At 33.7% G+C, this 12,163-nt stretch overlaps 1 protein-coding gene across 3 annotated transcripts in view; it reads left to right on the top strand.

The window, feature by feature from the left end:
* Positions 1-12,163, top strand: part of LOC143240623 (sushi, von Willebrand factor type A, EGF and pentraxin domain-containing protein 1-like) — a 178,587-nt gene that overhangs the window by 24,970 nt on the left and 141,454 nt on the right. For 2 of the 3 annotated variants that reach the window (XR_013021864.1, XM_076483363.1), the window contains exons 3-4: positions 490-663; positions 6,360-6,533. Coding sequence is in view for 1 of the 3 variants with exons in the window: in XM_076483363.1 (XP_076339478.1) it covers positions 490-663; positions 6,360-6,533 (348 nt within the window). In the remaining 2 variants the exon portion in view is untranslated. Of the gene's footprint in view, positions 1-489; positions 664-844; positions 982-6,359; positions 6,534-12,163 lie in introns of those variants that run through there. The other variant, XM_076483377.1, reaches the window with a different exon arrangement.

The following is a 12,163-nucleotide window of genomic DNA, read 5'->3' as shown; positions in this document are numbered from 1 at the left end:
TCCAACTAGGGAACTGTAGACAAATATCAGAATTTAGTAAAGTTTTAAAATAAAAAGGTTGTTTGTTGAACTTCATGTAAAGCTACTCGAAAGCTATTTGTGCTAGCTGCCCCTAATTTTGAATTAAAAACCACCCATTACCATATACTGGGCTACTCTTTACCAAAGAATAGTGAATTGATAGGACTTTGCAACGACCCTATATCCGAAAGGGTAAGTATGTCTAGTGGCGGAATTCGATTCACGATATGCAGATTACGAATTGAGTGCCCTAACTACCAGGCCATACTATATCATAAACTAAAAGGAGTGGAAGACATGCAGTACATACAGCCCAGTACTATAGAAAAACATAGCATTCCAAAAGATTTCACCCAAATAGTTATTTAAAATAAATTTCTCACATTTAGTTATTACAATAATGTAAGTTACCTTCATTGCTACAGTTTTACTTGTAATAAAAGTTTAATAATGATTTAAATTTTTTAGCCGTGAAGTGTGGTGATCCGGGTGTTCCAAATAATGGCAGATACCTAGACCATGTTTTCACATTTCCACATGGAGTGAAGTTTCAATGTAATAAAGGTTACAAGCTTGTAGGAAGGAAAGAGACTTTCTGTCTTCCAAATGGAAAATGGAGTAGCCCGGTTCCAGACTGTGAACGTGAGATGAATTTTATGCTGTAGATAATTATTTCAATAATTATAAAAAATTATTATACACTAAAAAATAACATTTTCTGTCAAGTAACCAAAAAGTTGGATTGTAATAAACTTATATAAGTAATTTCTTACGTTAATTAAATATATTACTGTATGTGTATGTGTGTTTTCTTATAGCAAAGCCACATCGGGCTATCTGCTGAGTCCACCGAGAAGAATAGAACCCCTGATTTTAACGTTGTAAATCCGTAGACTTGCCGCTGTGCCGGCGGGGGACAAATATATTACTATGATGTTTATTTGTTTTTCCAAGTTTACAGTACGTATTTTTTTTTTATTTAAAGCTCGGATTTCTTAGGAATAACTAATAGTGTTATTAATCATTTATGGATTTCTTTACTGTTGTAAAGTTTATTCAACGTCACAGGAAATTCAAATACTTCCGACATTATAGTTTTATACTGTGATTTACAAATAGCTGTGACATTACGTGATACCAATATGTCACCGTACCAGAGGAGTAATAAAACTAAAATATTTTAACTTTTGAAATCTATATACTGGACTAAGGAACAAACGTTTTTAATAAATAGCTATTTTAACCCGGGACTTGTATCAAAAACAGCATTTTTCTAAGTTTTTACACTACGCACACAATATATATAACAATTTTAATGTTGAACTTTGATCCCTTGTTTTGGTTTTTGTACAGCGTTTTAACCCAGGTCATGTTTAGCATTTTTGGAAAAAAATTTACTTGTATTTCTACATGGACGATTTATTCAACTTCTTCTAAAGAAATAAAATTATTGCCAATTCTCAAACAGAAGCTTCAAGATGGAGATTCCTTGCTCAACAACTCCCACTGTCTGATATAACTATGGCGTCATAAACATTCACCAATCACGGCATAGTAGCAGGTAAATAACGAAAATAAAATCATTCCAGTAAATGAGTTCCAATTTACTGAACTGTTCCACAATGTTTCCAAATATATTAACATTGCCATTACTTTTAAATAGTTATAACTACTTTTTTTTCTTTTCATTTTCAGTAGACACAAGCTCACCAACTGCTATATATCGACACAGTACCACTAAGTAATAAAACTGTGCAGGCCTGAACTTTCCTACTATTTCTCTGTTGTATGGTGATGAGTATCCTCAGCTGTCACTCTAGAGGACGGGGTTCAATATCCTGCCAGGGAGCATATGTATTTTCCACTATTTGATAATATTAAAACCAGGTGGTTAAAGTGGGTTTCCTCGGGGTTTTCCCGTTTCCCCCCACATCAAAATCTTGGCATAGGATCTATATATCACCCGCCGTCCACAATGGTCGTTAATTTTGTGGTGCAATGGTGAAAACTTGCCCTTGGATTTTTTGCCTTCGCTTGCTCGCCCTAGTAAACCTTCATCTCATCTTTGGCGTCCAATATTTTTTTCCTTTTATCATGATAAATTTTAACATTAAGCCCACCAAGACGCTTAAAATCGTGTGTGGGGCGAAGAGAAAGAAAATTTCTAAGCGTCTCCAACATGGGGCCAAATAATGTCAAACTGAAACACCTACCACGTTCTCTCTGCTCTTTCCTATCAGAACAGACAGAAATTTTCAGTGAGTATGGTGGTAGGAGAGTATATATTACTAGAATGTTAGCCTATTACATAAGTGATTCGATGCCATTGACAATTTGATGTTATTATCATTAAACTGGCATGTTTTTTATATCTCCAAATCTCTTTTTCCGGACTCTCAAACAAATTACAAAAACAAAAAAATGGAGAGGGGAGGACTGCTCTGGGTAAAACTGGGACTTCTGGCTAAAAAGGCAAAGTATTTTTGACTTCAGTTTTCAAGTGCTTAATATTTTCAACTCCTTTCATTACATCACTGAAAATTGAATGGACTACATGCATATGAATAATTTAACCCTCTCACAATTTTAAATATATACATCATTATTTAGCCAGTTCTTCCCTACTTCTGGGGTTCTATGCTGGTACAGCGGTAACTTTAAGGATTTATAATGCTAAAATCAGGGGTTCGACTCCCCTCGGTGGACTCAGCAGATGGACCGATGTGGCTTTGCTATAATAACACATGCAGTCGCTTCTAGGAAATTAAATCTTTCGAATTTTTGATAAGTCATCAGTACATGATATACTGATATGATACTTTTTATTAATGCGTTGTTCTTATCATACCAAAATTTCAGACTTTTTAATTGAACTCTTACCAGAGCTTAGGGCAAGGTTACAACGTAAACCTAATTTCTTACTGGTAAATTCAAAACTTCTTTTGTTTTTTATTCCTTGTATTATCTCAAACCTGCTGGTTTGTTTATTTGTTTGAATTTTGCGCAAAACTACACGAGGGCTATCTAATTTAATAGTGTAAGACTAGAGGGAAGGCAGCTAGTAATCACCACCTACCGACAACTCTTGGGCTACTCTTTTACCAACGTACAGCGGGATTGACCGTCACATTATAATGCCCTCACGGTTGAAAGGGTGAGCTGTTTAGTGTGACGGGGATTTGAACCCTCGACCTTCGGATTACGAGTTGAGTGCCTTAACAAACTGGCCATGCCGGGCCCTCAAACATGCATAGAGCCATATGACTATGCTTACCATACATTCCGGTTTGAGGGGTCTATCTTTGTGTCCCGTCCGGTTTACTAATTTGGCCCGGTTGACACTGAATTGTCTCGGAATGTCCCAATTTTTGATGAAAAGGCATAAACTTCAAAAAGGATAAACGGAAAATGTTAAAATCTGCCTAGAGGCCTGACTTGGTGTTGACAAAAATAATTTTTGAGTTTTCATTTTATTAGTTGATGGGTAGAGGAAGCCATTGTGCTGTAGCATGCAAATCTTGAAAGGTATTGCATTAGATGAAATTCACAGACAGCTGACACTGTACCTGTACAAGTATAATGATTCATCAGTGGGCTGCTTTGGGGATGTGCATGTAACGGCAGCTTCACAAGCAGAGAGCGGCAGCATATGCAAAGTTTTTTTGAGCAAGTGTTTGTGCTTTATTCATTACAGTATTATATTAGTTATACGGTACATGCTGAATTATTTTCGTTTTTTATTTTAGAAATTAATCCTTGTCCAAAGCTGGTAAAAGAAAGTGCACATGCAACAGAATTATAAAAAGAATATCCATTCTTGAAAAAAAACTGTATGACAAGGAGGACAGAGTCAAATGTTTGCAATGTTCATCTGAGTTCTCTGTTTCACATGATGGCCACTCAGACATAAAAGACCATTTAAAAAAGTGCTAAACATGCAGCTAGTCTTTCAGTAGCTGCTCAAAGTTCAAGAATTGATCTGTTCTTCAAAAAACCTCTGCCTGAAGAGAGTGACTTGTTATTAGCTGTCAAAGAAGTAACATTTGTTTACCACAGTGCTGTCCATAACATAAGCTTTAAAACAGCTGATTGCTCTTCCAAACTGATAGCAAAGTTATTTGAACCAAAGTTCAGTTCTGCCAGAACGAAGAATGAGGCATTATTTTGAATGCAATTGTTCCTTTAGCAGCAGAAGAATTGAAGAGAGACTTAATGGAAGTCCAATTCGTTTCACTTACAGCAGATGCTTCAAACTCAAAAATATGCCACAGTTATACCTGTCATGGTGCAATATTTTTTTGTTAGCGGAAGGAGTGAAAGTAAAACGTTTAGACTTTCAGTCGGTTCCTGGAGTTATATCAGAAATTTTGACGAATTGCTTGATGTCCACTTTGCAAAAAACATGATTTATCAAAAAAAAGGTTGCTTATTTTGGTAACAACTGAAATACAAATTTTAGAGGTGTAAAGAGAAAGGGAAAAAACGATGTATATAGTCGATTGAAGAAGGTACTTTGCAGAAATATTGTGGGTGTTGGTTGTGGTGCTCATATTGTATATAACTGTCTCCAAACTGCAGTTGATGTCCTTCCAATTGAAGTGGATAGCTTGGTGGTCAAAATTTACAAGTACTTGTACATTTACACTGTGCATGTTATACATCTAAAAGAATTCTGCGAATTTGTAGAAACTGAGTACAAGAAGGTTTTCTAATATGGAAATACGCGATTTCCGTCTTTGTTACCAGCTATTGAGAGAATTCTCCAGACTTATGAAGGACTGAAGCTATATTTTTGTTCACTGGAACAGTACCCATTATTGGTAAAAACAGTTTTTGAGAGTAAATGTGGAGAAAAGTATTTATGTTCATGGACAACTAAGTTTGTTCAACAAAGTGATTTTAGCCATGGAGAAAACAAAAGCAACTGTTAGTGACATTGTTGCAGAACTTAAGTTGAAAACCAACCTGAAAAAGAGACGAGATAATAAGTTTATTCTCCTTTGTGCAAAAAAAAAAAAAAAAATGTGCCAGAGGAAGAGGGAGGAATTTACCAGTTTCTATGACTGTTGCTTGTCTTATGGAGTTTTGGGGAAACAGTTTTGGTGGTGGGGAATACTTTGTTTGAATAAAAAACTGTTTTCGTGTGGCCTCATATAGAAGCAGCTGCTGAAAAAATAATGCAACGTTTGCAAATGCTGCAATTAATGTTTATGATCTGTTTGACGAAGTTGTTGTTGCTAAATCCTTATGGTCATCAGAATGTGACGCATGGAAAGCAAAAGAAATAAGTTGTGAAGAAAAATGGACAGAACTTTTCAACCACTTGAAAGATCATAGTATTTCTGTTCCTAATCTCAGGGAAGTTATGGAGTACATTTTTTTTGTTAACCAAGCATTTCTACCCCTATTGAAAGAGTTTTTTGAGTGAAGAGGTCTAATGAATGAATCAACAGTGAAAGGACTGTTGCATTGTAAACTCAATGTTAACTTGAGTTGCAGGGAGTTCTTTGAAAAAATAAAAACTAATAAAGATTTTTTGAAGAAAGTTCATTCAAGTAAAAAATGTGAATGGTCACGAAAAAAATTGTCCAGTGAAAAATTAATGAAATATTGATGTTCCTTGCTTTGCTGAATTTAAATAAATGTTAGAGATATAAACTACCAGTATTCCTTTTTTTTTGTGGCAGCATTATAGCTTAAGGGAAATTAGGTTATGAAAATACTTTTTATTATACCTGGCCCAGCAAGGCTAAGTGGGTTAAGGCACTCGACTCGTAATTCGAGGGTCGCGGGTTCAAATCCCCGCCGTGGGGGTGTTATAATGTGAAGGTCAATTCAATTATTCGTTGGTAAAAGAGTAGACCAAGAGTTGACAGTAAGTGGTGATGACTAGCTGCTTTCTCTCTAGTCTTACACTGCTAAATTAGGGACGGCTAGTGCAGATAGCCTTTGTGTAGCTTTGCGCGAAATTCAAAACAAACAAAACTTTATTATATCAATGCTGGTACCTATAATAACAATTGAAAACTGTCCCAGTTTGAGGCTTGGAAATTATGATAAGCCTACATATGACCATATTATTAAATACGAATTTAATGAAAAATTACTCATTTGTTCATCAGGTACTGTAATAAACATGTTAACTTTTGTATTGTCAAAAAGCTTTTCTGTTAGCAAACACTAAAATTCATTTTAACAACTTAACTGGATTAAATGGCCTTGGTTAAACAGTTTTCTTCAAGACCTAATACAAACAGCTTTCAAGACATAAAACAGCGTAGGCACATTCTTAAGTTGTTTTAGTTAACATTTACAATATTTTTTGTTTTGTTTTTCAGTCGTCGAATGCCCGTTGCCATTAGATCCACAAAATGGAAAGGTATCATTCAAAAGTTTAACATATAAGTCAGTGATTGATTATCTCTGTGAAAAAGGATATGGATTGGTTGGACCAAGTGAGCGGGAATGCTTGGAAGATGGAATATGGAGTGATGAAGAACCTTCTTGTGTTGGTATGTTTACTGTTAGTTTACAGAGTATAGACTGTTCAGGCCACAACAGGTAAATGTTATTGATACTGAAATATTAGTTTTTTGTGAATACGTATAGTTGATGTATTAAGTAGTTTGTGAGCATGGTTTTAACCTGCAAAATTATCTTTATTATGTTAATATTATGTTTGAGGAGAAGAGTTTTATGAATTGAAGTAGTTTAGTTTTTCTGGAATAATAATAAATTTTGAAACATAAATTTTTTGAGTTGCTTTATAATGTAGTACAGAACTTATGGAACTAATATTTTACTATACGTTTGTCAGTTTTATAGTTAATTTAACAAAAATGGCATTCTGAAATGGTATATCATTTGGAAGACATTATGTTCTAAACTTGAGAATTAAAAAGAAAAACATCAGATTTAGATTCAGCCACTCATGGATAAATGTTTTCTCTTTGGAAATACAAGCCTCCAATGGAAGATGAAAGGGTATACTGAGGGTTTTTTTTCAATAGTTTTAAACTTGAGATTACTCAAAGTAAAGAGGAAAATGTAAATTTTAATCAGTGTACTATACAAGTACTACATAGTGGTCTGTGGTATAGCATATAATTATATGAATAAATTTAATTTTAAATTTCTCTGATTTTAGGACATAATAAGAAAAGGTGCATATGTTTTAAAATGGTCAGTAGGGCTGAATGCTAAATGAAGGTTAACATATAAGAATAGCATATTAGTTGCTTGGATTTGTGGGATCAGTTTGATAGAAAAAGAAAGCTGTGGGTGCATTCCAGAATTCAGAGGTGTCATTCAGTGCTATTTCTATTGTCATTTTTGTGATACTTGCATTCTGTTGTGTTATAGTAGTTCCAATGCTGATAAATATCACTGAACTTTGAAATGTGCTATATTTTTTTAAATGGATGTTGTACATTTAAATAGGGTAAGGCTGGCTTATTTGCAAGGGCCATCTACTCAACAATAAAGGAAGCTTTATACTAGGACTGTGCAGTGGTGAGAGCCAGAAAAATTAAGTAAAAAAAAGAAAAAAAAGATTAGAAAACACTATATTGTAGGATTAAAGTAGTAATTATTTTGGAGGAAAGCTAAATTGTTACTATTGTAATACTAGTAGTGACATATGTTAGAGGAAAGCTAAACTGTTACTGTTGTAATGATAGAAGTATAAGAAATGAAGTAGGTGATCTTAAAGCATAATCAAAAGAAAGGTCTTTGATAGAATAGGAAAAACTGAAACATGGTTAAATGTAGATGATTCTAATGGCAGAAATTTCTTTAAAATACAGGGTTATAGGTTGTTTAATATGGGATAGAGTATTAAAAATAGGGGGAGGTGTGGTTTTATATGCAATATGGGAGTTGCATCAAGTTCAAGTGGAAAATCTCCAAGAGATAATATCTGTTTAGATATCTTTTAGTGGATATAGAATGAGAACATTTTTTTTGTTAGAATTTAGAAACAAATTGATGAAACTGATGAAGTTAAATAAGAAAAATTACAATGATATTAAGATTACAGTTGTTAATGACGTAATATTTATGGGGAAAAGTTTTAATTTCAGGTGTATGAATTGGGAAATATTAGAGCCAAACAGATGGTTTTCTTTAGTAACTGGTTGAAGAATATACTATGAAAAATGCTATTTTAGATTTATTCTTAATAGCAAATGCAGTGTGGTAGACATACTGCATATTCTCCTTTCCTTTCACTTATGCTTTTAGAATTCTAATATAAAAATGGTTGAAAGGGTAGAGATAAGGAAAAACTGGATTGAAGTGATTATTGCTCAATTAGGTTTGATGTTTTACTGCATATTGAGATCAAGAATAATGAGATTTAGTTTTAAAAATTTTGTAGCTGTAACAAAACATAGACTTCAACCTACAAAAATAGCTAACGTTATCAAACAAAGGTCTGAATCTTTTGTGGTACTAAGTTGCATGACATGTGGATGATTTCAAAATAACAGTTTGTTTATATCTGATAGAAAATCCTTTTATTTTACAGATTATCCATATAGATAAAATATTCACGTGAAATTTAAGAATATGTTATATATAAGAGTAATTAATTTTATATTATAAATAAACATATAAAATTCATGATGTTTGTGCATATTTACTTAATACTACACATGGTACTCGTGTTTGCCTTGCAAAAGCATTCTGTTGTGGCTAATTAAAACCTTTGCAGATAACCTAAACAAAACAAGTATTTATTTAACAGTCATCAATCTAAGGAGATTAAAACAGCCAAAATCTTTTTAATGCAAAATTATTGATATAACTGACCATACCTAATAAACCTAACAGTAAATAAAAAGAAAAAAAGAATCTAATAATGCTAACAGTTCAGTTACAAAATAGGTATGGACTTTTAACTAGTATGAAAAGGAAAAGTTATTGTCAGTTACATATTTTAATAACATTGTTGGTTAGTTATATTGGCACTGTGTGTGTGTGTGTAGTTATACCTGTGCTTCTTGTTCAATATTAAATTTTTTTGTCTTAATACATCTTATGTTCTATATGTATTCTGCCATAATACTTCTTTTACATCTTGCAAACTGTGTATTCAATAAATTTTATAAAAGCAATGCATCTGCTAAATTTATTAGGTTTTACAGAAATAAATGTCGTTTTTGAACTGCAAACTTTGGAAAACATAAACCAGGGTTGTAAAATATGCTTTAACCAAAGTAAGCACCATTTGTGTCAACACATGTTTGCCAACATGTAACAATGCTGTTTATGCCCCTTCTGTAGAAATCGGAGTTTCTATGGTCAGTGAGCTCCCTGAAAGCTTCTTCTGCAGCTGCCTGGTTTTGAAAGCATTTAATGTTCAAAAAGTTGTCAAAATGCTCGAAAAAATGAAAATCTGTAAGGGAAAGGTCTGAGGAATAAGGTGGATGAGGCAGAATCTTGATTCACAGTTTATTCAATTTTGGAACGTCATCATGAACAGGTCTCATAATGCCTATTTTATTGATCTTCAGTCAGCTCATGCGGAACACACTTATCCAAATTTTTTGTCCTTCCAATCACATTCAGGTGGTTGGCAATCCTTGATTTGCTTATGCCTATCTTTTCTGCAAGCTCACATACTGTTGTGTAATGGTCTTTCTCAGCTGCTTCCCTTAATGTGTTTTCATCTAAGAATGGCTTTCTTCCATGACTTTTGTGGTCTTCAAGACTTTCATCTCCATGTCAACCTTTGGAACCAACACTGAACTGTATGTTCAATAACAGATCCATGGTCGAATTCCTGGTTGATGTTCCGTCTAGTTTTGGTAGCTCTTTGTCCAAGTTTGAAGTCATAGAGGAAAATCAGATGAAAGTCCTTTTTGTCCATGCTCTCTTTGTGATTGCAAAGCCTACTCTGAGTAGAATAAATACAGTAGACAAGTAAGCAACAAACGTTGGATTAAACCAACCAACAAATTATAAGTTACTCAATATTCAGCTTCTAAATGTTATTGTAAGAATTTTGACATTTATTTCTGGACAACTTAATACTTCTTGTGCTTAACCATAATGGTCTGCTTCAATTCATTGAAGGAGCTGCTACTAATAATGTCATGATGGTGTTGGTATATTTCTTTTAATGCAACAACTTTCTTTTAAAATAATCTGCATGATACTAACTAAAAGAACAAATTTTCCATATAAATGGCATTTAAAGTGTACTACTATTTGAATGATGTCAAACAGTTTCTGCTTCTTGTACAATATTTGAATCTCTCAAAACCTTTGAATGTTTAGAACTATATTTTTCTTGGTTTGAATGATTGTCATTATTAAGACATTTATATCTTTGATGCATCCCATACTCTGTGTCATAACTACTGGCTGATGTTATTTCTAAACACGTTCAGACTTTTTTTTTTTCTCCCATGCTTTGTTGAGTTTTCAGTTACCTTAATAGACTGCCTTTTTTTTTTTCTAAATGTTACAGTGCTTTTGTTCTTGTTGTTGGCTATCTCATTTATGGTCAACAAGCCCAGGTACTAATTTTCACACATTTTTTTCCCACTTGATGCAGTTGAAACTGGCAATGATTTATCTAACGATTTGACATTCAGTTTTTATCCCTTATCTCACTTACTAGAGAATGCTTCTGCATGCAACAGGTCTCAGATTCATTCCATGGTTAGGTATTTTTTGATATCATGGATAATTATCAGCATTCTTGACCTGTTTCAGTTATGGGTGGTTTTGTTTAACTGTTGAAGAACTGGTAACTCCTCTTCCACTCATTGGAATATGTCCTGTAATCCTTATCTGCCCTTATGTCTTTATCTCTCTGAATCTCTCTGTCACAGTGATTTCATCATTCCACTGCAATTCAGATATACCACTTCCCCAAATCAATGTGCTTCTTTACACTAGTGCTTCTCTTTTTGGTTGGAACAGTTCTCAACATCACCATTCCCATGTGAAAATAATTTTAGTCAGTCAACATTTCTTTTGATTTCCTTCCTTGGGCCTCTAATCACCATATTCACACTGTATGTTTATGGACTTACAGTGCTAAAACTGTTATAAAATATCATGTTTATTCATTTTGAGCCATTGAGATGGATGCTTTTGCAACTCTCATTTTGTAGTCTTTTATTGGTTAGCTTCAGTTTTCTGCTTTTCATAACATTCAATTTGTTCAATCCTTTTTGTGACACACAAGATTTTTCTGCAGAGTAGTCCATTTTCTGTCTCATTCTTATAAGGCCATCTATGAACAAACTATCTACTAAATTAGTCCATGACCTCTTTTTCATTCTAGTACAAGCTGTTTGTTGCTGTCTTGCTCAGACCATCTCTTTTCATGCAATCCTCCATCACCTATTTTTACCATTGCAGACCTTCCTCTCTTGGGAATTATCCTCTTCCTTTAACTGGTTGGGTTTTACAGCTCATCTGTCTTACACATTCTTCTTTTTAGTAACTCTGATACTATGTTCTTTTGTGTTCCTCCCCACCAAATTTGGCATATCATAGCCTTTGTTACCTCTTTTTTTGTCACCAGCCTTTGGAAGATGTCTTACAATTTGATATGTGGACTACACCTGACATGTTTATTGTTTTTTTACTTAAATCATTGGGCAGTTTCAGGGTCCTCTTTCGAGTTGCAAATCTCCAGTCAACTCAGAGGTTTCAGTGTGGTGAGTTTTGCCTATTGTGTTTTTCATTCATTTCCATGTCATTCATACCTTTCATTGCACCTGTTTGTATAAACTATGATTTTTATAGACATTCCAACAAAATGCATGTTCCTCAACTATAACTAATACTAAAACAGAAGAAAAACAAAACATAAAATGAATATGAGAAGACATGACACTAGATCAAATGTTCATTAAGGAACTATATTGTACATTACATATGCTTAGTGCCATTGGAATGTACAGAGTAGCCAGTGTTCTATCACAGGGAATACTTATCCAAAATTTTTATTGAAAGGAAGAGTACAAAAATCATTAAACTCACCTGTCCCTGTTCAGTACTCACCATTGAGATATGTTTTTTATAAAAGAGTGCTTTGGCAATATATTTGTATAAATGGTACGGCTATCTGAACACTATTTACAAGAAAAAAAATGGCAAAAACAAAACAGATAACACCAGA

The sequence above is a fragment of the Tachypleus tridentatus genome, chromosome 2 (genome assembly GCF_004210375.1).
Source record: "Tachypleus tridentatus isolate NWPU-2018 chromosome 2, ASM421037v1, whole genome shotgun sequence".
Classification (NCBI taxonomy): domain Eukaryota; kingdom Metazoa; phylum Arthropoda; class Merostomata; order Xiphosura; family Limulidae; genus Tachypleus; species Tachypleus tridentatus.
This window is presented reverse-complemented; position numbering and strand designations above follow the sequence as displayed.